The 21,247-nt window shown below is 42.7% G+C and overlaps 1 protein-coding gene across 1 annotated transcript in view; it reads right to left on the reverse strand.

Moving 5' to 3' along the window:
- Nucleotides 1–1,172: 1,172 nt before the first annotated feature.
- The window catches only part of wit (wishful thinking), a 145,950-nt gene continuing 125,875 nt past the window's right edge, over nucleotides 1,173–21,247 (reverse strand). Inside the window, exons 6-13 of the mRNA XM_070537682.1 lie at nucleotides 20,896–21,066; nucleotides 19,444–19,613; nucleotides 17,980–18,127; nucleotides 15,865–16,001; nucleotides 13,880–14,003; nucleotides 12,681–12,994; nucleotides 10,945–11,188; nucleotides 1,173–9,456 (exon numbers count right to left, since the gene is read on the reverse strand). Of these exons, the coding sequence (XP_070393783.1) occupies nucleotides 8,870–9,456; nucleotides 10,945–11,188; nucleotides 12,681–12,994; nucleotides 13,880–14,003; nucleotides 15,865–16,001; nucleotides 17,980–18,127; nucleotides 19,444–19,613; nucleotides 20,896–21,066 (1,895 nt within the window). The 3' untranslated portion in view covers nucleotides 1,173–8,869. The remainder of the gene's footprint in view (nucleotides 9,457–10,944; nucleotides 11,189–12,680; nucleotides 12,995–13,879; nucleotides 14,004–15,864; nucleotides 16,002–17,979; nucleotides 18,128–19,443; nucleotides 19,614–20,895; nucleotides 21,067–21,247) is intronic.

The raw sequence follows: 21,247 nt of genomic DNA on the forward strand, positions 1-21,247 counted from the left end.
TTGATGAATTTGGGAGTCGGCGACGAATGATGCAGTTTCATGCCACTTCGACGATATCTTTACATAGGCGGTACGAATTAAGCGATAGCGGGGGCGGAGTGCACACGAAAGTACGAATCCTTATATGAATGGCTGAACAGTGAAATCCTTAATCACTATCCTTCCTTATTTTTTTTTTTAACTGCAAATGGCGGTTTATGGAAGTTCTTGTAGCGAGAAATGCTTTTGTCTGTCTCCCTTTTTTTTTCACTGTGAATCTTTTTTTCTTTTTTGTTTGTGTCCTAAATTCCCCTCATCAGCTATGCACACTAGTTAGCCCAACAGTTCGTCCTTCCAGCAATTTCTGTAGCGCTTTGCATGGTGGAATCTCCATCACTGCACTAAATGACCTTTCCGATTGCTGCACCCCTTGGCCATGATTTGCCGTCTGCCTAGCTCTTTTCTTTACTCAGAGAGGGCACTGCTGTTGCGTTGTGAGGGCAGGATCGTTGCAGGCAGCAGTAACATAACCAGATAATCAGAGATCGGCAGCGTGCTAGATTTTGACTTACTATTATTAATATTGATGTATATTTATCATCACTACAATTCAAAAGGGATGCCATTAGACATTGTAATCATGTCGCGTGCTGCCATATGTTTTTGAACTGCTGCCGAGTTGCTCTCTCAGTAACCAGTGCTTCTGCATAACAATAATGCAGATGCTCGGAAACTGATGAGCTGCAACCAACCATGCACTTTCATCTCTCTTTTGTTTATTTGAATATTCTAAATATCAACAAATTCTCATGCAGATTATGAACTGAATGAATAAGGTTCTAATTTGCATTTGAATTATTGAAGGTTCACTCACCTCCAGTGTATTCAACTGCATGGCAGCTGCCTAAGGAATCTGAATTGAGATGGCAAGCTGTGGTAGGTTTTATGAAGGCAGGTGGCTGGTGGGATTTAATGTGCCATAGCAAATTTGGATGTTGCGAGAGACGCTATAGCAGAGGGCTTCGAATTATATTTTGACTAAGTGGGATTCTTTTAAAGCTCTGCACACTGGCCTTCATTTTTGTATTCTGTCTCCATCAAAATGCAGCTACTAGGTCCAGGAATCCCACTGAACCTCATGCTCGGCAGCCTTAGCCACCATGACGGATCAGTAAAAAGTGAGTGTAGGCACATTCAAACATGCAAAAAAATTTATTGATCAAAAATGCAGCACCAGCATGTCTTAACTTTGACAGGAAGCAACAAATAAATAAAAACTAATCTGAAGTTTATTTACTCGAGGGGCTCCTAAAATATAGGAAAGATGCACTCAGAACGTTCCCAATAAACCCATTTTTTTCAATAGCAAGTATTCAATTGGCCACTCGATCAATGCTTGGTGCTCACAGAATGGATTGACAAACATTCATGTGCGGTTGGTAGCAAGCACAGTTGCTAAAAGCATCAAAGTTGCAATACAAGGCATGCTGATACATGCTGCATGTTCAAATTGATTAAAGAAAAACATAGCTGTCACAGACATAAGAAATGGAAAGAAGACTGAAGAAAAAAAAGTCATGTTTACAGAAAGATGTCAGACAACCGGAAAAACTTGCTACTCATACATAAACTCTTTCCTCTGAATGTCTCCGAGGCAGCATACAAACAACACGTCAAACTCCTCTCTCTCTTTCTCATCAACAAACAATGCCATCACATTTTGCAAGCATACACACACACTTGATTGTTTCTGGTTTTATTCTCTTGCTCACTCTCCTATCTACATTTGCTTTATAAAAATGACTCCTCCACTCTTGCCCTCCCTTATCGTTTTGGTCTAGTCTATGGAGCTTACAAAAACAACTAGAAACATTCATTTCTTCAACTTCTTCACCGCAATGCCACTCAAGAACATGAAAGCCCCCCGGCACACACTCGTGGACCACAGCCACCATGGCAACTCGGTGCTACAAGTAGGCACACTCAATTATAGTGTTTGCTTGGAAGCTACACTCACTAGCACTTGGCGTTGCCCTGAACACACATGATCATCACAAATGCAAGTGCAAGAACTTGTGCTATGGCTTCTCCCATTTTTCTGTCTCCTTTCTTTTTTTTTTGTGAGCAACTACTGCACGCACTGCTACACTATGTCATTCTCTAAACATAACAAAAAGACTTGGAACAATTTTTTAAATTTTGGTGCACTTGTACTGTTGGCTACTGATGCAATAAAACTCTTGCATTGTTAATTCAATTTTATTCAGGCACTGTCTGATTGATAAACTCATTTTAACAGCAAGCCATACATTTTCAACCACTCTGTACAAGCATTAACATGGGGTTTTTCTTGTATTGCAGCAAACTTTATCAGTTAGTGCAGTCCTTGGCTTAATTCCAGAACAATATTCACTCATATAGTCAAAGTGTCTAATGAAAACTACAGCTCCCGCTAGCTTAGCTTGCAAAGCATCTGCAGAAGTAGGCTAGAGTGGCCAACATCTACTCACAATGCAATGTATAAAACAGCTCAAGAATTGTTCAAAGGAATACGGACGCATACTTTCAAAATTACGTGAACTCGACCACATGCTTGTCAGACATAGAAAGGCGACATATAGAGAGTACAAAGGTTGTCGAAACGCAAGGTATCTTTCATTTCATTTCATTTATTGAACCCTCAAGGCCAAAGGCATTAAAGAGGGGAGTGGCTTAATCTGTTATTAAAGCTGGTCTCGAAACGCCAGACCAGGCGTCGTCAACATTACCGTGATGTTGTGACACAGAGCAATGTTTGCTGACGTTATGAAGATTCCTAGCTTTACTGACGACAGTCAATAAAGCTATAGATCATGATGTTGCTCGTAAAAAATAAACATGGCTGTGGCAACTGTAGAGATCACAGGAATGACGTGAGCCAATGTACAACAACCTCATGACGAATCTACCTCCTGCGGTCAGCTTTCAAATTTTTTAAATCAGAATACGTGACACATTACTTTAGCTTTATATCCGAGTCCTGCTCTCTAAACATAATTACATATTCAACCATGTTAAGACTCTCATATGTGGCTGTCATCAACTATATGGGTCAGATGAGAACATGAAAAAAATGCAGTGCAGAGTTCTAAGTCTTTGTAAGAGAAGGCAGATAAACATCTATGCACCAGTTCTATATACTTGATGGGTGTTTCCACTCATGTTTATAAGTTCTTGCACTAAACGATAGCAGGCATGGTTATTTCTATTCCGTTTTAATACCCACAAGTGATGTGACAATTGGCAAACCCCACATACTTTGGCCAATCAACGTGTCCCAATTCTGAAACATGGGGCCTATAGGAGATGTAGCAACTTGTATGAACAAAGAACTCTACTTGAAATTTGGTGCTTGTGTCCCTGTGTCACTCCTTTACTCTTGCCTTTTTCAGATCCATGTAGTGTTGAATGTATTTAACAGGCAGGTGTAGTTTCAGCAGCTCTATCCAACAGCACCTATGGCAACACAAATCTCTAGGCGAGAAGCATCGATCTTGCAGTATATTTTGGGGAAGCCCCAGCCATATCTCGTCACGGTCATTGGTGAAACTTCAATGTTTGAAACTTCAATGTTTTAACAGATATTTGTGGTACTCACCGTTTGTTTATTTGCAGTCCTCTAAAATGTATTTGATCATGCAGACAGGCCTGCATTATCTAAGTTCCACAAATGCATTTAGACACATGGCATTTCGTAATGAGAGCCCAAGCTTTACACCTTTGGATGCCTGAAATATCTTTCCAATTCCTACATGCCCCACACTGAATTCCATTGGCAGTAACAATTCAACTTCTCAGAAATACAAAATCGTCCAGCAAGCAAAGACCAATCGAAGGCAAAAACAAATGTCTTACAAATTCACACACATCAGTGCTTAAAGAAAAGATATATGCAAAAAAGAATAAAGAAATGTAGCAGGTGACAGGTTGCAGGACATCGACAAAAATCACTTTGTGCATTTCCATCAATCCCAACTAGCTACAGCAGCTCAACGTCAAAAGGGATTTCAGATGACAACCTCAACATGGCTTAAAGAATGTTTCTGCACACACAAAGTCATGCATGTTTCCAAGTCCCTCCTTCTTCCTGTCCAATACTCCATGTAGAGCCCTTGACATGAAGAGTGCTACTTGAAAGTACATTCAGGAGGTGTGAGCATGTGGCAAAATGAGCATTCGTGCGTCTTGCAGGTCATGTGTCAGTGGTCATGAAGTCTACGTTTTCAAGGCATTTATTCACTAACCTGCTGCAGTGATGCCGCTAGTTCACTCAAAACTCGCTCCCTCTCTCTCATTTAATGAAGGGGCGGCAAGGAGCAACAGGCAATGAAGCCAGTTTCCTGCACTTAAGATTGGTTTGCACTAAAGACAAGTCACATTAACCCCACTGAAAACCATGACTGTGGCAGTATCCTTGGTCTATACACACACACACACACGTACACTTTCCATAAGGCAAGCCCTCTGTACAGCAGTACCTTGTCACAATGACATAGTGTCAAGGAAACATTGGCCAACACGTGTCGGCAAGATGTCTCCCTTTCCTGGCTGGTGCCACACAGCACCAACCACCTCGAAGTATCACAACAGACGGCATTCCATTCACAACACTTCCACTACACATGATCTCTCGTTGATGTTGGTATTTCACTTCAAAAAAAGAAACTCTGCACGGTTATCACAGCTTCAAGACTTTCTTCGTGTCATAGATCAACTGTTCCCTCTTGCATATCCATTCAGGAAGTTTGAGAACTGAAGGGTTTTTTTAACACTGCTTTTCTTTCTGCATTATACAACTATTTACACGACGAAAAACATGTCACTGTTATCACGACCAAAACGCCAACCAGGAACTGCTTCCAAAGTTGTGTGGGTGACAAACATTAACATTGCGGAGTGTTTACAACTAGCACAAGACAGACAGCATAGCAATGTTGATGACATGACCAGAAAAGTGCCCTGTGGATACAGAGATCACTTTTGATCAGTAGCAACTTGGATAGCTCCTTTCAGGCCGAAAGTAGAAACCTTCCCTACTTTGAATAATGAAGAGTATAATATCGCACACAACCCAACCAGAAGAGTCTGTGTCTGCGCATGAACATGCCTACAGTCATTACCTACTCTTGAGCTAACTAGCGAGGGAGATTCCTAAAATGAAACAAGCCTCTGCTCTCAAATATGCAAACTAAGGGTGACCTGCACAGCGTAGAAGTATAAATATGACAGAAAAAAATATGCACACAGTTGGCCCACAACGTCATGCAGTCACCCCTTTTTCTGGGGTGTTTCGATTAACAATGGGTATTTCCTAGTCTGCTTTTTGCTACGCAGCGACAATTTCAAGGATTCCCTGAGTTGTGGAAGAAAAACTCAGAATTCTGCGAGAATCGTCTGACTTGCACTCTCCCTGTAGCCAAAACTAGGTTTCGTGACAGACCATTTTAGATTTGGTTGCTATCCGCCCCCTTCGAAATCCTGTGCTGCTAATGCAAACATTTTCTCATCGCAGTGGTGCTGCAAAACTGACCCGTGCAATGACTGCAAATGTGCCCTTAAACTCTTTTTGGCATTTCCAGACTGGTCCCAAAACTACGCATCAAATAGTACAGTTGCCAAGTTTACTCGTTAAAGCTCAAGGTGGCAGCGGTTAATTGAGTCCTAATTAAAGCTGTCCTCACTGTTAAATAAAGGTGATAGGAAGATTTGTACATAAACGTTGCTTGGGTGTGTCCCACCAAACCAAAAATAAAAAGTTCCATTTCTAATACTGAATTTCGGCCCTTGGAAAGTAATGTGCAGACAGCTTGCGTGGCACACAATTTTTTTAATGCATGCCACGCCATATTATTGGGCTGCTTACAGCACTGTCATCTTAGGCACATGCAGCAGCACTGGTTGTTATCATAGCTGTACAAATGTATGCATATATCTACACTGAATTCAGATGCAACAGCAACGGTCATTGAAGCTTTGTGTCTCCAGGTGTCTCGGTATGCTGACTTAATGGGTGTCTTTTGCTACTCCCTGTTTTTTAAAGAAAGTCTTGCCACTGTACAGGTATACCTAGCTTGTTTATATTATGCTCAGCTTATCAGGTGGCTTCAACCGCTGGTCTTTTGCTCGCAGCTGCTGGATGCAAAGAAATTTTTTTGCACCCCTTTGCCTAAGTACGTATTACAGGGAAGAGTCTAGATATGGGAAGGATGAAATGAGGGCACAGCATGACAGAAGCGCATGGCCGGTATTTGTGCGCTCTAGTGCACCTACATGTTTTGCATACCAAAGCAACCAGCAGCAAAAGTTTTGAGAACACTGTGCACAGGAGTGGACTACTATGATGATGATGATGGCAGGACAAAAATAACTGTAGACACAGTGAAAAGCACACTGCTCACTCTCTGCACTGTCATCTGGGAAATTATCTGACCTGCAGACATGACAGGAGACAGGCACTCCTCGCAGAGGGTGGTAACATGCGTGAGCTTAGCGGCATCCAGAAGGATATATTTACCCTAGCAGAACGGAAAGCTGGACTGATGTAGGCGCTATCTGGGGCTGAGTAGGCCCTGTAGTAAACCCTGTATGGGGTTCACTGGGCTGCTGGTGTGGCTGCAAAATTATTTGCATGTCTTTCAAAAGCAGCCACCCAATATTTAAAGGCCAACTGCCACGAAATTTCACTATGGCTAAATTGGTTGTAAATGAGTAGTATATAGACTATTGAAGCAATCTTGGCAGTGTTTTATGTGTTTCTCAATTTCTAGTTTCAGCATCAAGATCGTCTATTTTTGCTAGGTTTTCGTGACGCATCCACTTATATTACGGCTTTTTTTTTACGTAGTCTAAATTTTCATAGCAGTTGGCTTTTAAGAGGGCCTTCGGAGCTCAAGAGCACAGAATAAAAACAACACTACTTCTCTACAGTGGCAGCGGTTGGAAACAGTAATGACATTTAAGACATATTACTTATACTTTACAGTTTTCTACCATGCTAATGCATCTGGCAGCAACATGCCTACCTACCTACAAGCCTAGTTTGTTTTCAGCTCACACAAACAAGCGTGTAGCCCTCTTCCTCCTAGACCAAGGGGCTTTAGTCAGTTCAGTCGCTGGAACCTCGAAACAACAAGAGGCACACTTCACAGGAGGCACAGGACTGTTGTTCAGCTTGCCTCAGAGTGTACCTTATTATAGAAATGCTTCATTCCATAGGTACTCTGCTGTCCATCCCACTCGACTCAATTCTACCACTGTCCTTTGGCTTTTGTACAGCACGCTATTTACTTCTTCTTATGGATGCACCAAAAGAACCACTAACTATTTTCTGGGCAGCAACAGCTCTGCAAAAGCTGCTTGATTGAGCTGATGACACACTCTAAACCAGCATGAGCATGTACAGCAAACTCTATGCCAATAAGTTGTATTATGAACAGGACTAGTAGGAAAGAATTTACTGTTTCCCTCCAGCAGTCTTCAAGTAATGGACCTCAGATCAGAAATCAATAATATTAACAAGTCTCAAAAGCGATTGCTCCCTGGTCAAATCATTGTACTGGAGTAGATATAAGTAACATTTCTAGTAGGTGTAAAAGAACAAACCATTGCACTCTTCTGACATAACGAATTGACTAAGCAAAGCTTTTCTTTTCTTTGAGTGAAATTTCTTGGTGACCCCTGGGTAGTTCAGGTGTACATAGACAAATCAATGGTATACTAGCAGTGCTTGCTTATGAGGCCCGTGATTCAGCCAAGTTGTAGAGAAGAGAAAGTAGGTTATTTCATTACATTTCCTTTCAGCTTGCATGACATTGAAGTGTATTGCAGCGTGTCACTGAATAGGCCATAAACTATGCTCATACTATGGTTGCTCTGTTCTTCCTGGGAAAATGTTACACATAATTGGCCAAAGCAATAAGAACTTTGTAAAAAATTGTACTGCAGTGCAACAAAGCCAACTGGATTCATGAAGTTTAACAATCAAAGGATAAATTAGGCAGCTTTGCTATAATGGAAAAATGGTTCTAGTGCTTTAAGAACAAAGGTATATACTGAATACAACAAAGACAGCAGTTATTTTTCTGCAACTCAAGGAGCAACAACTTTTTCTTGTCTTTATGGCAAATTCTACAAGCAGATTAAGAACAATGTTTTATTTCCTAGCATTCGAAAATGTACTGCAAGAACTTGTCTGTTATATAAACCCAGCTATAATAGGCAAAGGAAAATTTTGGAGCTACAAAAGGGGGGAAAGGAACAAATTTTCCTGTGTACAATGTAACCAATGGGGCTATGCGTGATTGTGTGTTCTTTTCTTTAAAAAGGGAAGGGAATATATGTATACTACTAAAAAGCGCTTATAACACTAAATACATTTGTACCAGAATACAATATCAGAACCAAATTTCACATGTCAAAATTTTGGGCAATTCATTCTATGTGGGATTTCACAGCATGTTCACCGCTTAAGTTGACTTGGTACAAGAATGTGCACTTTGCTAGTAATTCCCAACATATTTACCTCATCAAATCCACCAGAAGAATATGTGATCTCGCAGCAATCAGTAGGAAACAAGCATTTTCAACCACAAGGGAAAAGGAAAAGCTTCTCACTATCAACTAGTGGATTACAGCTATTGTAGGTGCAGCTTCAAAGGTCGGTCGAGGAGCCAGTACAACAGTGACAGCAGATCAAGTAATGAGAGCCCTTGTGGAAGTTGTTAGACAAATTCTGTCACATTTCTACTGACCCTTTTGTTACATTCAATAGATTTCTGTTGAAATGCAACTGAATACCATGCATGATTTTTACAAGGGAGCAAGGGAGGTTGCGCAACTATGACACAGATTGTCAAGCCTCCCTGGTGCACGTTTGTTGCTGCTGCTGCTGCTGTGCAAGTGGTCCAGCCTGCTGCTCGCCGCCTGTCCGCACCAGTGATGGCAGTTGGTGAGCGGTGGCACAGTTTGAGTCTGCTGTGGCACCCTTGGACTGCAAGTATGTCCGCAGAGGCAGCGTGGTGGGTCGCGGGAGCCTGCCCTCCTCCTCACCGTCTCTGCAGTTGTCGTTGATGTCCTTGCTCTGAAGGAGCGGAGACGTCTCAGCGTCTGCAGACACAGGCCTGACCCGGCAGGCCCCGTCCACCATCATCTGCACCTCTGTGTTGACCGGCAGCTTGTCCACCCAGCCACCAGCATTCACTAATTCAGAGTGCGCTGAGCCTTGGCCTTTGTGAACTGTCACCGTTGCCGCCTGGCTATTACTGTCCCATGATCGGCGGCTGAACAGTCCTCGCAGAACATGCCGCTGTGGTCTGCTCTCAGCATTGCTGGCGTTGTTGGGGCCCTTGCTGTTGGTTTTCCGGAATATGCTTCCAAATAGATGGTGATTCTGCCTCTCTGAAGGTTTCTTGGCAGCAGCCTGCAATTTGTGCCCATTGCCTGCACCCAGAAGTTAAGTTTCAAAGTATGATCAAATAGGATACTTTCTGGTAATACAAGAAATGTGAGAAAGCTATAAATAATTTGCACAACTTTCACTTCAGCTTATGTGCTTTCTCAATTTCAAATCAATGCTACTCATGGGCAGTATGAGGGCCAACAGTTACCTTAGGTTGTGTTCACTTTTCCATGTTCACAACTTGAGTGCTTCGGTATCTGCAGTGGCTTTATTGTTCTTTCTGAGTGATTTACTTCTACATTAAATAATAAAAAAGAGAGACTTATCAACTGCTGTTGTCCATTCAAAAAATGAAAGCGTCCCTAGGAATGGAGCAAGAACCATTTGGAAGAAGCAACCCTGGAAGAAGTAACCTCCACAGAATCTTAAGCCAACTCAAAGTCTGTCAAATGCTTCTGAGCATCACCCAGTGCCTGGGGAGAAATAGCAGTCGCATGGCTGTTCCTCTGCCATCTTTTCCCACGGTTGCCATGAAAACCAATTGCATCTGCATATCTTACCGTCCAGTGGCACTATCGAATTCTTTTCACATCTGCACCTTTTCGCATTTGTGTGGTGTTATTTGTGTGATAATATCTGCATAATGTTACGTCACCTTATTATCATTAGTGCATAGACAATCCCTGAAAAGGGTGTTCTGATCACATGATGCAGTAGAGCCCATTTACATATGACAAAAGGAGTGGTGTACTAACAGTCCACTTTCTTGACGTGCTTACTATAGTCATCTGCCTGCATTATCTCCACTTCTTGCCGACAGTTTCACCAGTGGTTGTTTCCACATTAAGGCCACAAAAATGTGGTATACCCAAATAACATACTTAACTCAATACGTTTTACAAGCAAATATTACTTGCAAGGAAGCAATACAACCCTGTAAATTTATTTACAGCCATATTTTCTATGCAGATGCAGTCTGTCCACCTTCTAATACCGTGTTCTGCTACCAAGCTGGAAAAAAAAAAAAAAAAGCTTATGCAGAAGCTACAGAAGCATGGAATCTGAGACCACAGCCACACAGAATTTGTCACTGCCACTGACGACCAGTGTTTACCATCACACTTCAACCGGGTCATCCTGCTGCTTCAGCCAACCAGAGTGCACTCCTCGGGTGTTCTCTCTACGGGGATGACAATCATAATAGGAACTTTGATTCAGTCATACTGTAGTAAATGGAGATTAGCTCAGCCGCTGTGAATCATATGGGAGCCAATGGTTCACTGCAGCAATACCCTCCCACACATTTTATCCTTGTCGCTGCTAGATCATGGACAACTTTCACCACACACTGCCACTGCCCCTTGCTTCCACGTGTGACTCTATAAGAAGTTTGTTTCTTCTTGCAAGGTTGTAGGGAAAATAATTTTACTTCAGTGCCCATTCACTCCCAACTTTTGCTTTTGGTGCCAGGGTGCAGGCATTGTAAAAGTACAGCCACAGAAAGCATTTCGAAAGACTGTTGCACCTACCTGGTAGGTTGGGCTGCTTGGGTATGACAGTGGAGACATGCACTGCATTTTGCACATAAGGGATTGGGTGGCAGGTGCGCGTGGATCCCCCTAGCAGGTCTCCAAGTGCTAGTGCTACACTGTTGTCTTCGGCCGTGGCAGTGATGGGCGTTGTGGACATCTCATTCAGTCGGGTGTAAGGGGGCAGTCCTTTGCTTCTCCCAACTGTGTCCTGTTCGAGAAGGGTGTTTCCGCTGATGGCCACCTGGAAGAGAGGAATGGTGTGCAGCGGAACAATGCAAAATATATGAGCCACTCCATGCTATATTTGTTTAAAAAATATTAAATTCTGGAGTTCCATGCACCAGAACCACTAGGGGAGGGAAGGTGGAGTTCATTATTGAAATTTGATTTGATATTGAAACCTTTTATGCTGCTATTCTTCTCCAGCTGCAATGGTTATACCAAGATTTGAATGTAATAACATTGCAGCTGGAGAAGAATCGCAGTGTAAAAAGTTTGAATATCAAATCAGATTTGAGTAATGAAGCAAGCGGCAAGACTGGGCTAGTTACTAATTCATCACGATGCGCATTGTGTGACAGCATTCAAAGGAGTAATTGAGCAGTGTGCAGCCGGTTCAACTACGAAAGCACAACGAAGACAAACCTCGCAGCAGGTTGTCGTGCGTTTCGAGAGTACATTTTAGAGTGCAGCTCTTGTTCCTGCTGCGAGCGTCGGCGGCACAAAGGCGCGTTTGTAGTCCGACATTTTCAGCGCGCGTTGCTTGCAGCTAATCACGCTATGCTGCTTGCACTGCGCGAGTGAGGTAGGTGAGGCATAAGTGCGCCCTCTCCTGTTGTGCGCAAGGGTGAGGCCAAGGGAGGCATTCTTCTCCAACGGCTGCTGCTTATGGCATGGCCGTGTGGGTGCCTTATCTTGAAAGCGATCTGCGACTTGGCCAAAGTGTGCGCTCGCGCGGGCCTCATCTTCAAAGCGATCTGTGATGTTTCCAGAGTGCGCATAGTGCTGGCAGCTTTGTATGCACTATGCTTTGAACATTTCGTGTGCGTTGAAGCGAGAGATGTACGAAGGTCAATTCGCTCACTGCTGCCGCCGCAATTCTTCACTGCAGCATTTTTGAGCAAGTTTCCGCGGTCACTGAGCGAGATGTGTTCATGTTCACCTGTCCGTGCGTGACACCGTACTTGTTAATTTAGTTAGTAAGTGAATGTTTACAAGTTCATATGGCCGATAAAACTACTATCCTAACTTCGTATGGCTATCTACTAATTTGCCATCGTAATTGATGCTTCGCCTTTTGGACGAAACTGCGGCATTCTTTTTCTCCGCGCCATGCATTGGGGGTCGGCGCAGTCGGCGTGACGAATGCAAGGATGGAGCAAGAGCCATCTCGATGTCAGGCATGTTGGAGCGCGTTGGCCGCGTTTGGGTTACGTTGGCTGTGCCAGTGCTTCGGACTATACACGTTGTTGTTCACGCCAATGTGACGTAGCGTGTGCGCGTGCACGCTCATGCTATGTCAGACCATATACGCGCCTTAACTGATTGTTTTCTTTGACTTTCACTAGTTCGAATTTTGTATAATTTGAATTTTCGTAGCATCCCCGCAGAATTCGAATTAACAAGCTTTTACTCTACCTTAATTATATCCATTAGTTTGTTATGTCAGTGTTCTTTATATTAAGGTTTCACTGTGTTCTCACTTTACTATAAATTTTCTAAAGGGCATATACCTCTTCCGCGGGCTCCATCATGAGGTTCCGCTCGAGGCATGGATTCCTGCCCTGGTGTGGTTGAAGTGGCATGCTGGGCAGGTGCACCACGTTGTTTGTGATGCTGTTCTTGGGCTGTCCGCTACCCCCATCTGAAGATAGGCTAGGCGATAGCAGCGTCTCGGCTGTGGTTTCGCTGCGCTCTGCGTCCCTCTGTGTTACCACAGACACAGAGAGGCCTCCATTGCTTCCGAGCAGGCATAAGGGAGGTGCCCGCTGCTGTTGAGGCCAAGTGGCGTTGATCGTTGGGCTCACTCCTGGCACGCTAAGGCCAGCTGCAAGTACATGCACATGAGCCAAATAAAGCATAATTGTATTCGCTTTTTCACACCGCTTATCATATCCACATTACTTATCTATACTAAGGATAAGTGAACTAGTGGAGGCAGACAGGACAAGAAGAGGCATGTGACCAATGAGCGCTATTTTAGTGTTACTTACTTCTAAAGTGCATTGACAGGATGCCTGATGCTCCAGTGGGGCAAAGTGCTAAATGTGACATCATGCAAAAGGTAAAGTTATCCTCTGAAGTAATATATCTGGAGACCCCCACTACAGTGTACCTCACAATCAGCCTATGGTTTTGACACGTGAAACCCAAGAATTTAATTAATATATATCCAGACTGCAACCTTGTTCATCTTAGGATAGAATGCACCTCAATTGGAACTACTGATAAGATATGCTTGTCATATTGCTCTGCAGCAGGCTTCTTTTATGACAAACACTAATGCACTTCGGGTGGCAATACTGACATTATTTTGATGATTCCTTTCGGTAGGGAAAAGACTAAGCAACTAACAGTTTCACATTGTCTAATACTGCCCAATTCAAGTTTTCAACTGAAATTGCAGGACTGGTAAAGACTACCGTAACGAGAGTGCCAGCGAATGACTCTGGTGCAACTTTTGAACACACCCTAAACCATCTAATAAAAGTGCATAAAAGCAAGGGCCATGGCAAGAAGAAGACATTTGTACCACTGGAGTGAAGCTTATACGCTAAATGATATTACCCAATTTCACACTACTGATGTAAAACTAATGGAGGTTAACCATGTCATTAAACAAACGCCAAGAACTTGAACTGCCCTATGATATGAACCATATTATTGACACTGTAATTTAGACACATTTCAAAGTAACACTTGCTCAACTTGCCTTTGTGTCTCTCCCATAACACAGGAAGTTCAGTGAGACGTTCCTCCACACAAACTGCTGTCAGTCGGGCTTCAGCATCATGGTCCCAACAGTCTTCTATCGTCTCTTTGAGTGCACGCACAGCCTGTACAAGAGCAACATGATGTGTAAGCCACAGAGAGCAGATGAGCTTTGGAAAGGGTGTGAAACATCGTAAGTCGGCAATACTCTGCAGCAAGTGATAAGCAAGCCCACAAGCGCACCTTTCGACTGCAGTAAACAAAACTCAATCAAGTTGTCATATATTGAGAGAGGACAACCAACACTATCAATTTCTTTGCCTTTAAATGCGCCTTTTCAAACACCTCCGTCACTGAAGGCTTAATACTGAGGTCTCACAGAGAATAGATCGCTGCTTTGGTTGGGTTCCTTCAAGAATGACAAAGCAGCAGAGAAAGTGAACCATGCAACACAGTGAGTCAAGCAGCTCCTTTAGGTGTGGAAGGGAGAACAAGCAAAACGAAACAACGTAACGCTCCATGGTTACTCCCTGCTCAGGGAAACTGCAAGGGTCAATGACAAACAGTACAAAACCAACGAGACACGGGAGAAGAAATAAAGGAACACTATACCTCTCTCCTACTCACTACCACTTTTGTAAAATGTGTCATACCCCTCTACATTACAGTGTTTATAGAATTGAAGGTTTACAACGTAGCAGCCATATGACAAAAGAGGCTATACTCTTGAGGCAGTCAAGGGCATTTCTATAGTCACAGATACAAAATAATTTTAACGCGGGAGCGTTAAATGCCTTGCATTGCAGGAAATCCAGCGTCTGCAGAGTTGTCCATGAGTGAAAATTTCCGTACATATTTAGGTGTATGTATATGCCACGCCTTGCTATATGACATGCGGTATATGCTGGTTATATTGCCACACCATCCTATCACTAAAGTTGCTCATACCTTCTCATACATTCTTGACGAAGTTATTCCTCGGAATTTAAAAAATGACAGCCCACAAACAGACGTAATGAAACAGAACACCGACAGTGCATACCTTTTTATGTTAAATCTTCTCAGACTTACATATATACATATTGCATATACATACACATATTACATAGTACATATTAAATGTATACCGGGAAACACCACCAGCGTTTCTCGGTAAACATTACGGTTACATAAGCTGCAGTTGCCTGAAAGCGTGAGAGGCAAGGCAATCAGGGTTCTCTGAATGCTATCGCGTTCCACTCTTAAAGGCGATGCTTAAGCGCCCTCCAAGTTTTTTCTGTACAAATGCGTGCACAGCGAAGTCAGTGAGGCAGTGGACTTTCACACTTACGACATTTTGCGATTAAGTTAACAGGTGCTTTAGAGCCTCTATTATAAAACCAATTGCACTGGAATTTCACTTAGGCCAAATAAATTATAAATTAGTAGTATATACTATAGCATCAGCCTTAGCAAACCTGCAGGGCCAATAATTTATTCAATTTCTTGTTAACAGCCTTTTAACATAGCGCCTAAGCATATGATGCGCATACCTGACGGTTAGTGGATGTGACACAAATCCCGCCATTTTGCCTGCAAGATTTTCATTGCACCATGTGCGCCGCCTTATTTCAGAAATTGCACCGAGGAGCCGCGCTGGTGCTCAACATTTTGGCTTCTGAATCATTTTCAGCGAGTGGTATAATGGCTGTTTTTTTTTTGTTGTTGTTTCGGTATATCCAAAATCTATATTTTTGATAGCTTTCCGTGATGTATTGATAATATTCCAAATATAACATTTTGTGCAGAGGCTGCTTTATATCTACCTCATCTGAGAGCAGGCTTTCTAAACATTTTGAAATTTCATTAGATTTACCTTTAAACAGCTAATGCTAGAAGTGATCCGGCCAGTGAGCAGCCATGCCACGAAAGGCGGCCACTAGAGGAGCTCAACACAGTCTAAGGTGTCAAGAGGTGCATCTTCATTGTCACCTAAGTCAAACTCACCGGGTTGCTGTCCTTCCATATGTCTGGAAAAAGTGGCCGTGCTTTGTGTCTGGCAACTAGCACTTGCATCTGGTCAGTGCTAGGGTAGGCCCCAACCTCAGCCTCAAATGGCATCTTGTAGTCTGGCACACTCATTCCTGGGGCAAAAGAATGATGGCTCTTAGAATACTGATGTGATTGCCCTAAAATATATCCAAAAGTGTAAAAATTAATTTGTCACTGAGGCATGTGACAGTTTGCATAGTCCTCCAATAAGCACCTGTAAGGCTATCACCGAAATTTTAGTGCAAGCAGCACAAAGCATATGCTTCGCACCGGATACCATGCTAGAGACGATAGCTGACAGCTGGCATTCTGAAACTTGTGAGTGGTTAAAGAGATGCTACATTACGTTATGCTGGGTTGGTAGATTACTGCTCACGAATAGCAAACAGGTTGCTCTCAATGTGAGTGAAGGCTTTGCAATTCACAAAAGGGGTGAAAACAAGGATAGTACTCTCATTCATTCACTTTAGGGGATATACAGCAGACTTCTGTTAGTTTAACCTAGTTAATTCAATCTTCACTTAAGGTCCCGGCCGGTGCCCATACACTTTTATGTGGCCAAACCGTTGTTGTTTCGATCCTGAAATGAGCCTTCGCTGAATAATTAGAACTTGGATGGTCATCATGTTTGCACAATGTTGACCGCAGTGGTGACTCCAGAAGTGGAAACGTTCATCTCGGTGGAGTGTAGGGTACAGCGAATGTGTCGAATACACATCATCTCTCGTCAAAAATGCCTACTTTTTACCTGCCCCAGGGAGACTTTAAAGCGATAACAGTAGCTCCCAAAAAATTATTACAGTATTTACCCAATTATAACTAACACCTTTTTTCCTGAGTAAGTTCATCCAAAAATTGCTTTGCCGTTGAAATCTGAAATGAGACCAAATCTAAAACCACGGTAGCCACGTTTGCAAGCCTAATCGGAGCCAGCCTAACGACTGTGGATGGCCACTGAATGAGTTCTCTCATAGCATGACGATGACACTCCACTTTCCGTCTGATTACGAAAGCTCATTCATACGATAAGTTATTTTACATGTTAAGCTAGCAACAGCAAGTCACGTGTTTGGTGTCCTGGAAAAGCGTATGTGTTGCAGGAAAAACTAGCAAAATGGCTAGTCTATGTGTGGGCCACTATCTCATTTGAAACTGTTTCAGAGCCATTTGATAAATGCAAAATATCAAACATGCTATGGACCATATGATGGACAACATGTCTAGATGTGGGCCACCATCTCATTTTCAATTGTTGCAGAGTCGTTTGACAAATGCAAAATATCAAATGCACTATGGAACGTACAGAGGACAATATGTTGCGGTTCTTCATAGACAGCGATAACGTGCGGTCTAAGAGTGATGACAATGGACACAGGTAAATAAATTTCCATTCTGTGAAGGTAAAGTTTGCTGGCTTTGTCTTTTTCTTACTTTCAGAACTGGAGGCATACCAAGGTTTCTTGCTAAAAATCTGGTGCGTATTTGATTTCTACTTTATTTTGGTGCTCAAATATTATTTTTACATTAGTTTTCTACTTTGCACCCATAAAAATTGGGTGCACATTCGGTTTGGGCACGTTAGAATCAGGGCAAATGCTGCCAAATAAATCAGCAGTGTGATTTTATGTTTTTCCTGCCTCTTGTTTAGTTCCAGCTGCCAAATAATTCAACCAGTTTTAATTGGTCCTGTCAGTGTTGAATTACCATAAAACGATGGTAATTAATTTCTGGCAAAATGTCAAGACAGCATGCGTAGCGTTGTGCCAGGAACGCTGTCACCCATAGGTGCCAATGCATCCAGAGCTTGTTACATGAAATCTTGCAGAAGCAACTGTATCCCCAAATAATAGCGACAAAATTTCCTCCGCACAGATGCAAGGCATTGTCACCATGAGATTCAAATGCCACCTTCCTGCGACATCACAAATTTTTCCAGCAGCTGCTCACAGCTATTTAAGTGTTTGCTGATACTGCTAAGTGTCTGCAACAGCCTATGAGCCTGATTGCACAAAGCAGGATGGAAATGCATAGTCTAATGTTAAGTGTTCACAGACTATAAGTTATGGTTACCTTGGTAAAGGTCAGAGCACCGAGTGGCTATTTCCCAGAGGACCAGACCAAGTGCGTAGACATCCACCTGCTTGAGCGAAGATTCGCAGTCTCGCAAGTTGACTGCACCTTCGAGCACCTCTGGCGCCATGTACCTCAGTGTTCCAACCTTGGTGAGGCAGAACAAAAATGAGGACAGCGTTGAGTGTCGCACACCACAGATTTTTTTCACTTTCAAAACTACCTAGTGTGAGGCAACACTTTATCGTGGTCTATGACAGTTTTAGAATGCAGGAGACACTCCTCTCACAAAAGTGTGTCATGTCTGCTCTCGATGCCCTCCAAGCTTTTAAAGAAAGAAAAAAAAAAGACGTTCCGTCTTTGCAGATGTGGACAGAAGGTTCTGCTATGCCTCGGCAGTAAACAATAGACTGGCAACAACGCTAGGGAAGTTTTCAATGCAGTAGGCTCACCTTGTGCCAAAAGGACACTGGCACAAAGTAAAACAATGATGCATGGCAAAGCCAATATCACGAACACACAGCCAGGAATGAGAGAAAGGACAGTGACTTATGTCACAGATGCTGGGAAGGAAACAAACCACACAAATTCGTGAACAAAGTGCCAAGAATCATTGCACTAGCAAGTGGAGCTGGCACAAACATGCTTGGATTTGCTGCTGAGACAGCCTGCATGGGAGCTTAGCAAGTGGGCATATTACACAAACAAGCATGTGGTGGCAGGATTTGGTGGTCTGTGTGTCTCAAAAGCGCTGCAATCCTCACACAGCTGCATGCCACCAACATGTGTCCACTAATAAGAAACGCAGCAGTTAGATGGTGTTACAGGGAAACGCAAACATGCAGAAACACTCAAAAGTGGCAATTCGGCAACATTGATTGGCTGGCACATGGCAGACGAAGATGACCACATTTACGGCACACACTATGAGAGGATGAATGAGCATTCTTGATTGTCTAGAATACAGCGGCGTTGGTCGCTGTATTTTTATCTGTATTGATTATACATAGTAGCTCTCTGGTATGCTGCTTCCACGTGAGTGTGTAGGCAAAGAACAAATGTAGAATCTGGTTGTCACAAACAGAGTGCTAATGTCCTGAAAACAATACATTGCAACAAAAATAAGTTGTGAGACGGCATTTTGATTTTAAAGGGAGCAAACTGGAACAGTCACTACATTCCTACACAAGCCATTCTAAGCACTACAGTAGCATGAAGTGCCAAGACAGTTCAGAGGCTGAATGCATGAGCAGACATACATTGAGGCATTCAGCTCGGAGCACAAAAACTGCCGTTATGCAGTATGTGAAGGCAGTGCATGTATCATACTACAAAGCAGATCTCGTTTTGGCAGCTTATAAGAGAAGACAATTAAGAAACTTTAATTAGTATGAACAACCGAATAGAGATGGCACAATACTTAGGCACAGATGCTAAAGGCAGGGCATGTATCACTACACTTACATCAGCGAGTGAGTTGGTCTCGGCATGTTGCTCTTCACCGTTCTGAATGTACCTGGAACCCGAGATTCGAATGGCAAAGCCAAAATCACACAGCATGCAGCTGCCATCATCCTTAACCAAGATATTCTGCGAAGTGAGATCACGATGGGCTATGCAGGGCTTGTTGGGCTCTATAGTGAGAAGAAAAGAAGAAGAAAGGAGAGATTGGTACCAATGAAGAAACACTATGCACATATACCCAGCGGCTGGCGTGACATTTTACAGTGATTATCTTATGCATTGCTACTGTTTTCTTATTGCTTATTTTATTACTTTACAGAACTATTACAGAATTTACTCCTAGTAAACTTGGTATGCTCCGACAGGGAAACCAAAACAAGCATTATAGGAGCACAAACACAAGGAAGTGTTTCATTCATTTTTTCACCCTTTATAATGTTTTCTTTCTCTTTGCCCCTCACCCCCCTTTTCTTAAACTTGCCACAATAAGTGGCTCAAATTCTATATGTGTCCATTTTAACAGTTCAACCAGTAAGACTTATCACAAAAGCAGTATTCCAAGTGGAATGCAGAACATTACTCAAATTAACGATGAAGTGACTGTAATCAACATTAACCAACTCCATATAGCACAAATAGTGGACTGACAAAAGCCCTTATGTTTTTCGTGAAATTCAGACATGGTCGCACACAATTTATATCTCCTGCTTGTAGCCAGACTCTCCTAGCAAACCGACATGCTGCAAAAATTTCTGTTGAAATGCTTTCAGGAAAAATGACTCCAGCACTGTTATGGTATTGCTTGAGACATTTCTTGTGCTTCTAACAAAAGTGACCTCAGTGCTCTCTAAAACACCCTGCTTCATGTTAATGCACCAAAAACGGCAAAGACAAAGCGGCTGTAAACTACAACTAAGAAAAATTCTGATCTCGCAGCTCTAGGTGCTGTTTGTCATTATGCCAATCAACGGGCACCATAGATTCCATAGAGTTTTTCACAATATTACTTAGAAGGAGATCTGGAGCCACCATCTATGCGAGCTTCCTAACAGGCACTGTGACACCATAGGAATACTGGAATGTGGATAAGCGAGGCTTGTCTCCAACGTTATTTAAGACACAGTTATTTCCGCACATATCAAGCTTTAATTATTAGAATGAAATCATCACAATTCTTTGTTTACCACAATATATCTCATTATTATTTACTCACATGAAATATAACAAGTAAGCAAACAAAATTGACGATTGAAACTGATGCACAGTGAGCACTGGCCTTGTAGTCTTTCCTGCAACTTTGAAAGCCAGCCACACTTTTTACATTTCATAGAACAGCACAAACCCTCATGATTTAATAAAAGATCACAGTTCCCGGCATACCTATGCACAAAACAAGGACGGCAGCTTCAGCTTTCCTTCTAGAAACACTGTGGTAGCTGCAAAAAAACATACCTTCGGTGTGTAGGTAGGCCAGTGCTCTAGTGATGGACTGGGCCATCCGACATAGGCCGGGCCAGTCTACAGTGGTCTTACGCAGTTGCTCCTGCAGGCAACCCTTGGGGACATGTGTCAGCACCAGCATCCACTCACGTCTCCCGTCAGGATATGTACGCTCGTCAGCACCTTTGAAAGATGGAACAAACAAAATGCAGAGGTTATCAGTCCAACACATCAAGTAACTCTGAAGCCACAAGTTTTAGTTAGGGCAGCAAAAGCATGACATGTATGTTCAGTAGCTTTGCTTGATTGATTTCGGCTAGGTTAGGCCTTTGACTACCAACCACTTCCTACGTAGAATATGGTG

This window comes from Dermacentor albipictus, chromosome 4, assembly GCF_038994185.2.
Source record: "Dermacentor albipictus isolate Rhodes 1998 colony chromosome 4, USDA_Dalb.pri_finalv2, whole genome shotgun sequence".
Lineage (NCBI taxonomy): Eukaryota > Metazoa > Arthropoda > Arachnida > Ixodida > Ixodidae > Dermacentor > Dermacentor albipictus.